The 15,219-nt window shown below is 37.2% G+C and overlaps 1 protein-coding gene across 3 annotated transcripts in view; it reads left to right on the forward strand.

The window, feature by feature from the left end:
• Positions 1 to 15,219, forward strand: part of HERC2 (HECT and RLD domain containing E3 ubiquitin protein ligase 2) — a 290,972-nt gene that overhangs the window by 229,428 nt on the left and 46,325 nt on the right. For all 3 annotated transcript variants that reach the window (XM_058294806.1, XM_058294807.2, XM_058294808.1), the window contains exons 64-66: positions 571 to 715; positions 1,439 to 1,664; positions 13,437 to 13,608. In XM_058294806.1, the coding sequence (XP_058150789.1) occupies positions 571 to 715; positions 1,439 to 1,664; positions 13,437 to 13,608 (543 nt within the window). The remainder of the gene's footprint in view (positions 1 to 570; positions 716 to 1,438; positions 1,665 to 13,436; positions 13,609 to 15,219) is intronic.

A 15,219-nucleotide genomic window follows, 5' to 3' on the forward strand; every position in this document is an offset into this window, starting at 1 on the left:
AAAACATTACAAGAAGAAATTTCCCATGATAACTGGGTCATTTTAAAAGAATCCCCCCCCAAAATTTAGCCCACTTACTATCTATACCAGAAGCTTAATGGTTAAATGAGAGGAAAACAGATTTCTGATTTCTTTAATCTTGAAAAGTTGATGTGAATTTCTTATAAAACCTTATTTATTAAAGTTCAAAGATGTGAAACAACCAAAATTGACCTGGGACAGCACAATAAATAATAGTTTTGAATATCATAACATAGAAGTAGCTTCAGAAAGGATTACACTATGTTTTTTAAGAGGCATTTGGGGTTGCTTGTCATGTTTTCAGCTCTATATGAAAACCTACAACAATAATTTGAATATTCTAAAACACATTTTATAATATTAAGAATCGTGCTAGCAGGATTAATGATTTAATTTGAGTTAATAATGATTTTATAATTTGAAAAACCTTAAGTTTTATGTGTGATATCTTATAAATTTGCTCTAAAAGCTGTAAAACAGTTAGTATTTTCTTGTTTAACATCACCACACTATACCCATATGTTAAAACTCCTGCTGTTGACCTCATAGGGGCAAGGGGGATTACTTCAGACTTGGCCATGGTTCGGATGTACATGTGCGGAAGCCGCAGGTGGTAGAAGGACTGCGGGGGAAGAGGATTGTGCATGTGGCTGTGGGGGCCCTGCATTGCCTGGCGGTCACTGACGCGGGGCAGGTAAGCAGGCAGACTGGGAACGGGGCAGGAGGGGTGGTCCTCAGGGTGAGGTGGTGGTGCAGTCCTTGTTTCAGCAAAATTGTAATTCTTGATGAATATAAGATAAATTTTGGTGCCTGAAGAACCGTGAGGGTGGGACTGATGAAGAAATCTGCGTTCCTCCTTTAAGAAATAAAGTTGTACTTGACAAGTATTGCTTATTTTCTGCTCTGAGAGGCCCTTTCCTGACAGAGTTATGAATGGCATATTTTGAAATTTGTTTATGACAACAAAATTAGTACACTGGTTTTTAAACCAGTTCAATTAAATGACTTGTATTGTGTAGTTCTATAAAGCTATGAAGCAGATTACTTGAAACAGTAACTTACTGTTTTTGAGCATTTTTCTTTGAAAGGTAAAGGAAAAAATTAATTATTGCACATAGCTGAAGAGGTGACCTTCCCCACTTGCTATAATAAAACAAATAGATGAATTTGCTGAATTGTTTTCATATAAATGCTCATTTATAGTCATTGGCAAGCATTTCCATAGCTAAATTTTCCTCAGAATTATAATATGTAGATGCCTTTTTTGTAAGATTCCAAAGTGGTTTTGCTTTTACCTTAAAGAATTTAATTCTTTCTAGTATTAGATTATATACTTTAGGCGTTTTGAAGTAGATTTGAAGAAAATGTTTTGAAAGATCGAAAAATTCTAGGTTTTGTTTTGTTTTGTTTTAAACAGGTATATGCTTGGGGTGACAATGACCACGGACAACAGGGCAATGGCACGACCACAGTTAACAGAAAGCCCACACTTGTCCAAGGCTTAGAGGGCCAGAGAATCACACGAGTGGCTTGTGGGTCATCTCACAGTGTGGCGTGGACAACCGTAGATGTAGCAACTCCCTCCGTCCATGAGCCCGTTCTCTTTCAAACTGCAAGAGACCCTTTAGGTGCTTCCTATTTAGGTAACACAGATTTATATATTATGAGATTCTTCTCCATGTTATTGCAACATCATTTGTGTTTGATAGAAATCAGCAGATTAGAGGTTGTAGTGCTACGTGCTAGCTTTATTAACCAAATGACACAAAAATTATAGTGTGCTCTGATGCAGTTTATGCAGGCTGTAATGAAAATTTTAGAAGAAAGTCTACTGCTGGTTTTTGTGTTTATAATCAGGTTAACTCTGAATTTACTGTGCACGCATGCAAATAGAACATTCTTCATAGGTATAGGCATTATGTTGGGCTTCTTATTTTTTGACATTATTTATTTTTTTAAATCAATTTTATTGAAACATATTCATGAACCATATACATTTAAACTGTACAGTCAGTGGCATTTGGTATAATCACAGAGTTGTGTATTAATCACTTCAGTCAATATTAGAGCATTTTCATTACTATAAAAAAGAAAAGAAAAAGACCAAAAAAACAAAAACAAATAACCAAAAAACCCCTACTCCCTCATGGTCATCTCAGTCTCTCCATCATTCTCCTGCCATACGTAACTGCTAATCTGTTTCTGTCTCTCTGATTATTTGTATTTATATTTGGTATAGATGGAGTGAAACAATATATAGTACTTTTTTGTCTAGTTTCTTTCATTTACATCTTCCTTTTTTTTTAATGGTGGAAGTTTATTAATATATTATTATGCACTACCATCCATAGTTTTCTTTGGTTCTGTTTTTGCCCAAATATCACCCTGATATTAACATCTTGTAACATTAATGTACATTTGTTTTGTTTCAGAGAAAGATATTCTTATATATGCACTATGAACTATCCTCATTTTTCACGAGGATTTGCTATGCTATACAGTCCGATGTTTCCTATTTTAGCTTTCCTTCTAGTGATACACACAACCTTTTACTTTCCCTTTCAACCATATCATACCCATATCTTAGCGCTAGTTACAAACACTATGATATACATTCACCATTTCTGTTCTTTTCCAAACATTTCCAAACAGTTTACCAATTCTGCATAGATTAGACCTCAACTTTCCAATCTCTAACCTTATTCTATTTTCTGGTGACTTATATTCTAACTATTAAGTCCATGATTTTGCTCATTATAATCAGTTCATAATAATGAAATCATGCAATATTTGTCCTTTTTTTGTCTGACTTGCTTCACTCAACATAATGTCCTCCAGGTTCATCCACATTGTCATATGCCTCGCGACTTCATTTCCTCTTATAGTGGAATAATATTTCACTGTGTATATATACCAGAATTTGTTTATCCATTCTTCAGTTGATGGACACCTGGGTTGCTTCCTTCTCTTTGCAATCACAGATAATGCCGCTATAAACATCAATGTGCAGATGTCTGTCTGTTTCCATGCTTTCAGTTCTTCTGGGCGTATACCTAGTAGTGGTATTGCCAGGTCACATGGCAGATCTATATCTGACTTCCTTAGGAACCATCAGACAGACTTCAGCAGTGGCTGTGAATTCATTGCCACCAACAGTGAATAAACATTCCTCTTTCCACATCTTCTTCCAACACTTGTAGTTTTGTTTTCTTAATAGTGGCCATTCTAGTAGATGTGAGATGATATCTTGTTGTAGCCTTGATTTATATCTCCCAAATAGTGGGTGATGTTGGACATTTTTTTCATGCGTTTTTTTGCCACTTGTATTTCTTCTGCAGAAAAATGTCTGTTCAAGTCTTTTTCCCGTTTTTAAATTGAGCTGTATGTCTTTTTATTGTTGAGTTCTGTGGTCTCTTCATATATTGTGGCTATTAAACCCTTGTCAGATAAATAATTTCCAAATATTTTCTTCCATTGAGTAGAATGCCTTTTTACCCTCTTCTCAAAGGCCTTTGAGGTGCAAAAGTGTTTTTAATTTTGAGGTGGTCTATTTATCTATTTTTTCTTTTGTTGCTCATGCTTTGGGTGTAAGGTTTAAGAGACACCCCCACCTACCACAAAATTTTAAAATGTTTCCTACATTATCTTCTAAAAGTTTTATAGTCCTGGCTTTCACATTTATGTCTTTGATCAACTTTGAGTTGATTCTTCTATAGGGAGAAGATAAGGGGTCCTTTTTTATTCTTTGGTTTTATGTATTCAGTTTTCCCAGCACATTTTGATTAAGAGACTATTCTGTCCCAGTAAAGTGGGTTTGGTAGGCTTATCAAAAATTGACTGTAGAGGTGAAGGTCTATTTCTGAATTCTCAATTAGATTCCATTGAACAACTTATTGATCTTTATACAAATGCCATGCTGTTTTGACCACTGTAGCTTTGTATTTTGCTTCAAGGTGAGGAAATAAAAGTCTTCTGACTTCATTCTTCCTTTTTTAGGATGTTTTTAGCTTGACCCCTTTCCCTTCCAAATAAATTTGGCAATTGACTTTTTTATTTCTGTGAAGTATGTTGTTGGAATTTTTTTGGGGGGATTGTGTTGAATCTATAAATCAGTTTGTATAAAATTGACATTTTCACAGTAATTAATTTTCCAGTCCATAAACATAGAATGTCCTTCCATTTGTTTAGATCTTCTTTTATTTCTCTTTACAGTGCGTAGTTTTCTGTATACAGGTCCTTTATATCCCTGGTTAAATTAATTCCTAGCTATTTGTTCTTTTTGTTGATTTTTATAAATGGAATTTTTTCTTGATTTCCTCCTCATCATGTTCATTACTAGCATATAGAAACATTATTGATTTTTGGTGTTGATCTTGTATCCTGCCACTTTGTTGAACTTATTTACCAGCTCTAATAGCTGTGTTATGGATATTATGGAATTTTCTAAATATAAGATCATGTCATCTGTGAATAATGTGAATTTTATTCCATCTTGTACAATTTAGATGCCTTTTTTTAAACATCAATTTTATTGATGCATATTAATAAAGTATACAGGTCATCCAAAGTGTACAATCAGTGGCATTTGGTTTAATGACATAGTTGGTATTAGGTTGATGCCTTTTATTTCTTTTTCTTGCCTAATTGCTCTAGCTAGAACGTCTAGGACAGTACTGAATAACAGTGATGACAGTAGGCATCCTTGTCTTCTTCCTTACTTTAGAAGGAAAGCTTTCAACCTTTTCCCATTGAGTATGATGTTGGCTGTGGATTTTTCATATACCCCCTTTATCATGTTGAGGAACTTTCTTTCTGTTCCTATCTTTCACAATGTTTTTATCATGAAAGAATGCTGGATTTTTAAAGTAAAATTTTATTGAAGGATATTATTCATACAGGAACATACATAATAATGTATGATAAAAGTTGTGAACTTTTAAAACAAACACACATATCATCATGCAGAACTCCCATACATCACCTCACCACCAATACACCTGGCATTGTTGTGTAACATTTGTTATAAACCATGAAAGAGCATCGTCAGAATATTACTGACTATAACCTGTATCTTAATGTTTCTTGTTTTTACCCCAGCCCACCCGATTATTAACACCCTGTATTAGTATTATATATTAGTTATAGTTCATGAGAGATCGTTCTTACATTTATTGTTAACCACAATTCATCTCCCACCACAGGATTCCCTGGGTTATGTAATCTCATGCTTTGTACAATTCATTCAAAGTGTACACTCAGTGGCTCTCATTTTCATCACAGAGTTATGGTGTCATCACCTCAGTCAGTCCTAAAACATTTTCATTACTCCAAAAGGGAGAATCCCATATCCCTTTATATCCCCTCCTATTGGCTCTTAGAATTGATATCTTCATCCTTGCTGCAAAAATATTACAGTATTACTGTTAACTATTGTCTCTAAGTTATATTGTAATTTTCCTTTGTGTAACTGTATTCTTAACACTTTATAAAAGAAAAACATTCTTGTATTTGTACAACTAACCACAGTCTTCGTCCACCACCAAAATCACTGTTATACATTCCCTAGATTATCTTCTAGCTTCCTTTCTATTGAAATTTATGTCCCTATACTACCCCTTTCAGCTACAATTACATTTATAAATCAACAGTGTTAGTTCAACTCACTATGTGTTACCATCAACTCTATTCATTCCCATACTTTTACTTATTAAAAATTCTACATATATTAGACAGGATGTGGAATTTTGTCAGATTACTTTTCTGCATCAACTGAGGTGATCATGTGTTTTTTTTCCTTTCAATTTGTAATTGTGGTGTATTAATGTTAATTGATTTTCTTTTGTTAAACCACCCTTGTATACCAAGAATAAAACCCACTTGATCATGGTGTATAATTCTTTTAATAGGCTGTTGGATTCGATTGGCAAGTATTTTGTTGACTATTGCATCTATGTTCATTAGAGAGATTGCTGTGTAATTTTCTTTTCTTGTAGTATTCTGGTTTTGGTATTAGGTTGATGTTGGTTTCATAAACTGGTTGCGTAGTTTTCCCTTCTCTTCAATTGTTTGAAAAGGTTTAAACAAGATTCATACTAATTCTAGAAATGTTTGGTAGAATTCACCTGTGAAGCCATCTGGTCATGGGGTTTTCATTGTTGGAAGATTTTTGATGACTGATTCAATCTCTTTACTTGTGATTGGTTTGTTAGTTCTTGTATTTCTTGTAGAGTTAGTATAGGTTATTTGTGTGTTTCTAGGACTTTGTCCATTTTATCAAGGTTGTCTGATTTGTTGGCATACAGCTTCTCATAATATCCTCTTAATGTTCCCTTTTGTTTCTGTGAGGTCAGTCGTACATCCCCCCTTTCATTCCTGACTTTATTTGCATCTTCTCTCTCCGTTTTCATTGTTACTCTAGCTAAGGGTTTATCAATTTTATTGATCTTCTCAAAGAACCAACTTTTGGTTTTATTGATTTTCTCTATTTTTTTTTCCTTTCTCAATTTCATCTATTTCTGGTCTAATCTTTATTATTTCTTTCCTTTATGCTTGCTTTTGGATTTGGTTTGCTGTTCTTTTTCTAGTTCCTCCAGCTTTTCAGTTAGATCGTTGGTCTTTTTTTCTTTTTTTAATAAAGGTGTTTAGGGCTATAAATTTCCTTCTCAAGACTGCTTTTGCTATATCCCATAAATTTTGATAAGTTGTGGTCTCATTTTCATTTGTCTCAATATATTTACTGGTTTCACTTGCAATTTCTTCAACCCACTGATTGTTTAGGAAGAGTATGTTGTTTAGCTTTCATACATTTGTGAATTTACCTCTTTCCTGTCTATTATTGATTTCCAGTTTTGTTCCATTATGGTCAGAGAAGGTGCTTTGTGTAATTTCAGTCTTTTTGTATTTATGGAGATCTGTTTTGTGACCCAACATCTGGTCTGTCTTGGAGGAAGATCCGTGAGCATTTGAGAAGAATGTGTATCCTGCTGATTTAGGGTGCAATGTTCTATTTATCTCTTAGGTATAGCTTGTTTATCATAGTGTTTAAGTTCTGTGTTTCCTTTTTGATCTTCTGTCTAGTTGTTCTGTCTATTAACATGTGTGGCATGTTGAAGTCCCCAACTATTATTGTAGAGATGTCTATTTCACCTTTTCAGTTTTGTCAGAGTTTGCTTCATGTATTTTGGGGCACCATGGTTATTGGGTACATAAATGTTTATGACTGTTTTCCTTTCTGGTAGATTGTTTCTTTTATTGGTATATAATGGCCTTCTGCATCTTTCATAACTTTTTTTTTTTGCATTTAAATCTGTTTTGTCTGTTATTAGTATAGCTACCCCTGCTCTTTTTTGGCTATTGTTTCTGTAAAATATGTTTTTCCAACCTTTCACTTTCAGCCTACATGTATTCTTAGCCCTAAGATGAGTCTCTTGCAGGCAGCATATGGATGGCTTGTGTTTTTTAATTCATTAAGCCAGTCTGCATCTTTTAATTTGAAAAGTTCAAGTCTCTAACATTCGGTGTTATTCCTGTAAAGGCAATACTTCAAACATTTTATCCTTAGGCTTATATGTCATATCTTATTTTTGCTTCTTTTTTTTTTTTTTTGTTACATTAAAAAAATATGAGGTCCCTATATACTCTCCACCCCCCTCACCCCACTCCTCTCCCCATAACAACAACCTCCTCCATCATCATGAGACATTCATTGCATTTGGTGAATACATCTCTGAGCGCTGCTGCACCTCATTGTCAATGGTCCACATCATAGCCCACACTCTCCCACAGTCCACCCAGTGGGCCATGGGAGAACATACAATGTCCAGTAACTGTCCCTGCAGCACCACCCAGGACAACTCCAACCCCTGAAAATGCCCCCACATCACATCTCTTCCTCCCACTCCCTACCCCCAGCAGCCACCATGGCCACTTTTCTCCACACCAATGCCACATTTTCTTCAATTACTAATCACAATAGTTCATGAATAGAATATCAGTAAGTCCACTCTAATCCATACTTTATTCCTCCATCCTGTGGACCGTAGAATGGTTGCTTTTCTTTTCACCCTTTTAGTTATCCTTATTAATCTTCATTTCTACACTCTCTTCCAGACCTCTCTCTCCTGTCTTTTCCTTTCAGCCTGTGAAACTCTCTGTAGTATTTCTTGTAGGGTAAAACTCTTGATGAATTCTCTCAGTTTTTGTTTATTCTGTGAATATTTTCATCTCTCCCTTATTTTTGAAGGGCAGTTCTGCTATATACAGAATTTGTGTCTGGCAGTTTCTTTCTTTCAGTACCTTAAATGTGTCATACCACTGCCTTCTGACCTCCATGGTTTCAAGAAATCAGCACTTAATCTTACTGGGCATCTCTTGCATGCGATGGATTGCTTTTGTCTTGCTGCCTTCAGGATTCTCTCTTTGTCTTTGGTATTTGGGAATCTGATTAGTATCTGTCTTGGAGTGGTTCTGTTAGAATTTATTCTGTTTGGAGTTTGCTGTGCTTCCTCAGCATGTATATCCATGTCCCTCATAAGAACTGAGAAATTTTCCACTTCGTTTTCTCCAACATTCCTTCTCCCCATTTCCCTTTCTCTTCTTCCTCTGGGATACCGATAATGTGTATGTTTGTGTGCTTTGTGCTGTCATTCATTTTCCTGAGACCCTGCTCAATTTTTTCCCATTTTTTCTCTATCTGCTCTATGTGATTTTGGATGTCCAGTCTTCTAATTTGCTAATTTTTCCTCTTCCTGTTCAAATCCACTGTTGTGTGATTCTAGTATATTTTTTCCTCCCCCCACCCACCTGCTGCTTTTGCTGTGTCTGTTCGCTGTATGATCTTCTGTGTTTATTTCTCTTTTTTTGTCTTTTCTTCTCATTTTCTCTGCTAGGATTCACTGGGATTCAATCCTGGGGACCTCTGATATGGAGAGAGGTTCCTTGTCACTTGTACCACCTCAATTCCTGGTTTCTATTGTGTCTTACCCTGACTCTCCCCTTGGTCTCTCCTTTTGTTACATCATTGTCTTGCCGTGTGGCTTGCCGTTGGCTTGCTGCATGGGTACTTGGCTCACCATGCAGGCACTGGCTCGTCACGCTGGCATACCTTTACCAGGAGGTCCTGGGGGTTGAACCTGGGTCCTCCCATGTGGTAGATGGAAGCCCAATCACTTGAGCCATATCCGCTTCCCATCTGGTATATTTTTAATCAACTTCTATTGTGTCTTTCATTACCAAAACTTCTGTTATTTTTCTTTGTATGTTTTCAGTTTCTTCTATATGCTCCCCAGTGTTTTCTTAATATCCTTTAGCTCTTCCCAAAGATTTGTTTGGACATCTTTGTTTTTTCTAATTCTGCATCTCCTTGGACTTTTTACTTTTTTAAATTTAATCTTCCTGTGTCTTGTATGGCTTGTAATTTTTTGCTTGTGCCTAGGCATCTATTTATCATGATGAGTTTAACCTGTTGGTCGGGTTTTCTGTTTTGCCTAGGGTTTTATTGTAGGTTGGCTGTGAATTAAGGCTCTTCTTTGACACTTGGTTTAGATTATTCTAAATCTTTAGAATTGCCTGTTTGATCAAAATGGGCAAGAGACCCATGAAAGGGCCTCAGAACACTTCCTAAGAGCCAGTTCCTCTGCTGTCACCTCTCTTGTCTCCCCATCCTGCTCCTTCAGTGCTGTACCTTGGTACCCTGGCTTCCAGAATCCATGCATCACTGTCTTGTTTCCCCTGCTCCTGCCTGTAACTGACTTTGCCAGTGAGGCCTCCCTCACAAGCCACCCATTGCTGCTTCCCCGTATTCTTATCAAGGCTTCCCTCATTGGCTGCCCATGCCACTCCCCTGGCACCTGGCCGTGCCTCTCTTATTGGCCACCTGTGCCACTTCCCTGCCCCCACCACTTTGCCTATTCCTGGCAAGCCTGCCTGTTGTCTTGCTGCTTCTGGAGAATGAGTGCACCCTGCCGCTCGCTATTCTGCCATCTTGGATCCTCCAATTAATACGATTATTGGCATACTTGTTTCACATCTATTATCTACCTGTTTTTTATTAGTATTAGCTATTCTCTTCTGCCTTTCTTTGAATTAATTATTATGATTTAGTTTTTTCTTCTTTGTTGGCTATGAGTTCTAACCCATGTTACTTTAGTGGTTCCTTTAGGGCAGGGGTTCTTAACCTTTATTGTGTCATGGACCCTTTTGCCAGTCAGGTAAAAACCACGGACCCCTTCTCATTTTGTAGCGGCAGATAGTTTTATGACTTAACTAGTGTCGGGTCTAACAACTACTGTAATTTCAAAGTATGGATGAGCATAAGTGATTTTTCAAGGTATGCAACCAAGTGTAATGATATGAAATGAATATTACTGTAATTTATTGTATCCATTCATAAGTGAAGGAAATGCTAGATTTCAGTTAGAGGTCAGGGAAAATAAAAGAAATAAGTTGATTTTTTTCAGTTCAAGCTCACGGTACCCCTGAAATCTCTCCACAGACCCTTTGAAGGTTCATGGATCCCTGGTTAAGAAGCCCTGCTTTAGGGTGTATATTATATACCTTTAACTTAATTTAATCTACCTTCAAGCAATATTACATTATTTCACATATGAACCATCCAAATTGTATTTCTGTTTTCTCCTACAAACTTTGATCTATTGTTGTCATGTAATTTATTTCTATGTATGTTGTAAACCTCACAATGTTTTAAACATTTTTTTCTTTAAACATTATCTTTTAAAATGTTTAAAGTAGTAAGAAAAAAATGTCTTTATATTGACCCATGTAATTACCATTTCCATTTCCATTTCCATTTCCAGCATTCTTCATTCCTTTTTGTAGATCCATGTTTCCCTATAGTCTCATTTTCCTTCTGCTTGAAGGACTTCTGTTTTTATTTCTTGAAGTGTAGGTATACTGGAAAGTGTCTTAATTTGCCAAAAGCTGCCAATGCAGAACTAACAAAAATCTCCTTTTATAATAGGGATTTATTTGGGGTCAAAATTTATAGTTCCAAGGTTGTGAGAATGTCCAAATCAAAAGCATTATCAGAGATGCTTTCTTACCAAAGGTTGGCTGCTGGCAGATCCTGGATTCCTGCCACATAGTGAGGCAAGATGGTGGGTCTGCTGGTCTCTCTCTGCTTTATCTGGGAACTCAGCTGTGGGTAATCAGGCACCTCTCCCTTGGTCTCATCTCCTGAGCCTCTTGTGACTTCTCTGTTTTTCTGCATCTGTAGGTGTGAACCTGAAGTCCTCATGTTCTCTGTTGTCTCCTTTCACTCATATGGTAGGATTGAATGATAGCTTCCTTTCTCCATGTCCCCCTGTGTTTTCAGTTTATATAAGACTCAGCAAGAGGGCAGAGACTCAACCTGTGTCGTGCTTCACTGATGTGGTCCAAAAATGCAATCTGATAAAGGTCCCTTAACTGAATCTAAGGTGATGAAAGAGTCTCACAACTTCAGGAATGGATTAGTTCAAAAACGTAATCTTTTTTTTTTTTTAATTCACCAAAATTCAAACTGTCACATTTAGCTTTTGTGTATCTGAACTAGGTTTTATTTTGCTTCATTTTCATAAGGTATTTTTTCCAGATATAGAATTCTAGTTTGGCAGTTGTTTTTCTATACTTTAAAGAAATTCACTGTCTTCTAGCTTGGATCTTTTTCATTGAGAGTTTGTTGTCATTTTTATCTTTTACTTTTTCCTTTGGCTGCTTTTAGCATTTTAGCATTTTCTCTTTATCTCTTATTTTGTACAGTTTGATTACAAAGTGCCTTGTGTAATTATCCTCATGTTTCTTACACATGTGATTCATTATGCATCTTAGGTTTTCATCAGATTTGGAAACTTCAGTCATTAGTTTTTCAGATAATTTTTTCTGCACCCTCTTCCCTTCTTTTTCAGCAACTCCAGTTTAACGTATATTAGATCTCTTGAGGGTGCCCTGTTCATTCTATATGTTCTTCTTTTATGTTTTTGTATGTTGTGCCTGCAAATTCACTACTCTTTTCTGCATTTTCTTTTTTTTCCTCCCTCTCTTTTGTTGCATCATCATCTTGCTGTGTCGTTCCCTGTGCAGGTGCCTCTACCAGAGGCCCCGGGGATTAAACCCAGGGCCTTCCAGATGGTAGACCGAAGCCCAGTCACTCGAGCCACATCCGCTTCCCTGTGTTTTCTAATACGCCGTTAATCCCTCTAGTTTATTTTTGATCTCAGATATTGTAGTTTCAACTCTAGAAGTTTGATTTGGTTATTTTTATATTCTGCATGTCTTTAGTTATCTTTTTGAACATATGAATTGCACCTATAATAAAAATTTTAGTTTCTCCATCTGCTGATTTTAACATCTATATCACTTCTATGTTGGTTTTGATTCATTTTCCTTTTTTTTTTTTTTTATTATTGGGTTGTATTTTCTTGGTTTTCTGCCTACCTGGAAATTTTGTGTTGGATGCCACACACTGAATTTAACCTGTATGTTGCTGGTGATTCTGTATGTCTATAAATCTCCTTAAGGTTTGTTTGCTCTTAGATGCCACTAGGTTACTCTTAAGAAGACTAATCCTTTTGGGTCTTAGTTTTGGATTTTAAGTGGGTTAGAGTTGATATTAATCTAGGTCTAATTATTCCCCACCACTGAGGCAAGGCCCTTCTGAGTACTCTTTCCAGCTCTATGAATTATGGGGTTCTCCAGTCTGATTGCTAGGAATAGGCACCTTTTTGGGCCCTGTGTGTTCACTGGACATTCTTCCCTCTAATCTTTTCACATATTTCCTTCTTTGGCTCTGGGCTCTTCTCATGTGTATGGTCATCAGCTTCTGCTGAATTCTTGGTTTAGTGAGGGGAGGGCACCTCCAGTCTTGTGGCCACTCCCTGAGCAGCTGTGTCCTCCCTGGAATCTCTGGACTGTTCTGTGGCCCGTCCACCTTCATATTCCCAGCTCTTAGACTCTTCCACTCAGGGCGACTCCTGGCCTCCATGGTTCCCCTGCCTGTGCCTAGGCCTGGGAACTCTCAGGGCAGTGAGCTGGGACATGTGTCAGGTAAGATTGTTTATTGGTGACTGTCTTCTCTTTTTATTGTCCTGAATTTTTATCTTATGGTTCAGTGTCAATGCATGTAATTGTGGCATTTTCATAGCTTATATGTGTATAGTATAATCAGTTGTAAGCAAGTTTTTTTCAGTTTCCAAATTGTCCTATAATTAGAAGAAACATTTGCTGAAAAGTGTCTATCGTAAGATAAAGTTTTTTTTTTTAATTTGAAAGGTCATCGATGAGTTTAATACCTACTCTGTGAAATAGCAAAATGCCAATTGTAGTGTGTTTTTGGAACTAAAGGGAAAGTTCATACTTTATAGAAATAGAGAAAACTGTGATTTTAAAAATAGAAACCCAGTTTTATTTTCCTTATTCAGGTGTGCCTTCAGATGCAGATTCTTCTGCTGCCAGTAATAAAATCAGTGGTGCAAACATATCTAAGCCAAATCGCCCTTCTCTTGCCAAGATTCTCTTGTCATTGGATGGAAATCTGGCCAAACAGCAGGCCTTATCTCATGTACTAACAGCGTTGCAAATCATGTATGCCAGGTGGGAATGTTTGTTAAGTTTTGCTATCTTACAATTATGTAAGCTTAGAATTCTTGTCATTTTTTGATTTATCAAATATTTGCTATAATGTTGTTACTGTCATTAAATACTGTGAGTTGTAGACAGTATCCCCACTGGATGGTAGATGATGGTATCTTTGTGTTTGCTTTAATAGGTATGGAAATAAGAATAAATAAACCAAGTAAAGGAACATTTTCCTAATTTCTTTTATACAATAAATTTGAAGCATTAATATTTGGGAGAAGAGAAATAGAATTAACCATAACCATAACCCAAACCCTCCAGCCCTCAAACACTTGATAAGGGAGATTTTTTTATAGTGATATCTAATATTTTGCTACTATTTTATCATAGCCTACGTAAGCTGTTGCCAATCTATTAATGTATCATGATTATGTAAGGACCTGACACAGAGAAATAAGTACAAGGACTTACATAGGACCTTTAAACTACCAGAACCCTTAATTTCAGTTAAAAGCCAGAGTCAGTCGTTGAGCGGACAGTTTAGTCTTTATTGCCTAGAGTGAGGCCCATGTGGTCCATGTCTGGCTTTAAGTAAGTACCCAATTATTTGAGGTAGAGGGAAGCAGACTTGGCCCAATGGATAGAGCATCCGCCTACCACAAGGGAGGTCTGCGGTTCAAGCCCCGGGCCTCCTTGACCCGTGTGGAGCTGGCCCATGCGCAGTGCTGATGCGCGCAAGGAGTGCCCTGCCACGCTGGGGTGTCCCCCGCATAGGGGAGCCCCACGCGCAAGGAGTGCGCCCCGTAAGGAGAGCCGCCCAGCGCGAAGGAAAGTGCAGCCTGCCCAGGAATGGCGCCGCACACATGGAGAGCTGACACAACAAGATGACGCAACAAAGAGAGACACAGATTCCCGGTGCCACTGATAAGAAAAGAAGTGGAAACAGAAGAACACACGGCGAATGGACACAGAGAGCAGACAACCGGCGGGGGAAGGGAAAGGGGAGAGAAATTTAAAAAAAAAAATTGGGGGTAGAATTACCAGGCCCTTAAGCTATAGCAACAGTCCAAGAAGATTTCTGAGGGAAATCCAGAGGCTTATTCTGATCTAATTTTTTTTTTTAAGGAGATACTGGGGATCAAACCTGGGACCTCATACATGGGAAGCAAGTGCTCAACTACTGAGCCACATCTGCTCCCCAATAAGAGTTGGTTTTTTTGTTCTGTGTGTGTGTGTGTTTTTAGGAGGTACTGAGGATTGAACCTGGGACCTTGTACATGGGAAGCAGGTGCTCAACCACTGAGCTACATCTCCCCATTGAGAGTTGTTTTTTTGTGTGTTTTGTGTGTGTGTGTGTTTAGGAGGTACTGAGGATTGAACCTGGGACCTGATACATGGGAAGCAGGTGCTCAACCACTTGAGCTACATCTGCTCCCTGATCTGATATTTATGTTTGGCAGTTTAACTATGGTTATTCAAAATTCAAGAGTAAACATTTTAGCATTTAATCAGTGGACACATGGTAATAATATTTTATACTTTACTTGAGTCCTGTAAAAGTGAGGAAATCCTTCAATTAGAGCTTGTCCTGTCTCCTAACTCTGCTGTGGTGCCACAGTGAAGCCA

Source organism: Dasypus novemcinctus, chromosome 3 (genome assembly GCF_030445035.2).
Source record: "Dasypus novemcinctus isolate mDasNov1 chromosome 3, mDasNov1.1.hap2, whole genome shotgun sequence".
In the NCBI taxonomy this organism is placed as follows: Eukaryota; Metazoa; Chordata; class Mammalia; order Cingulata; family Dasypodidae; genus Dasypus; species Dasypus novemcinctus.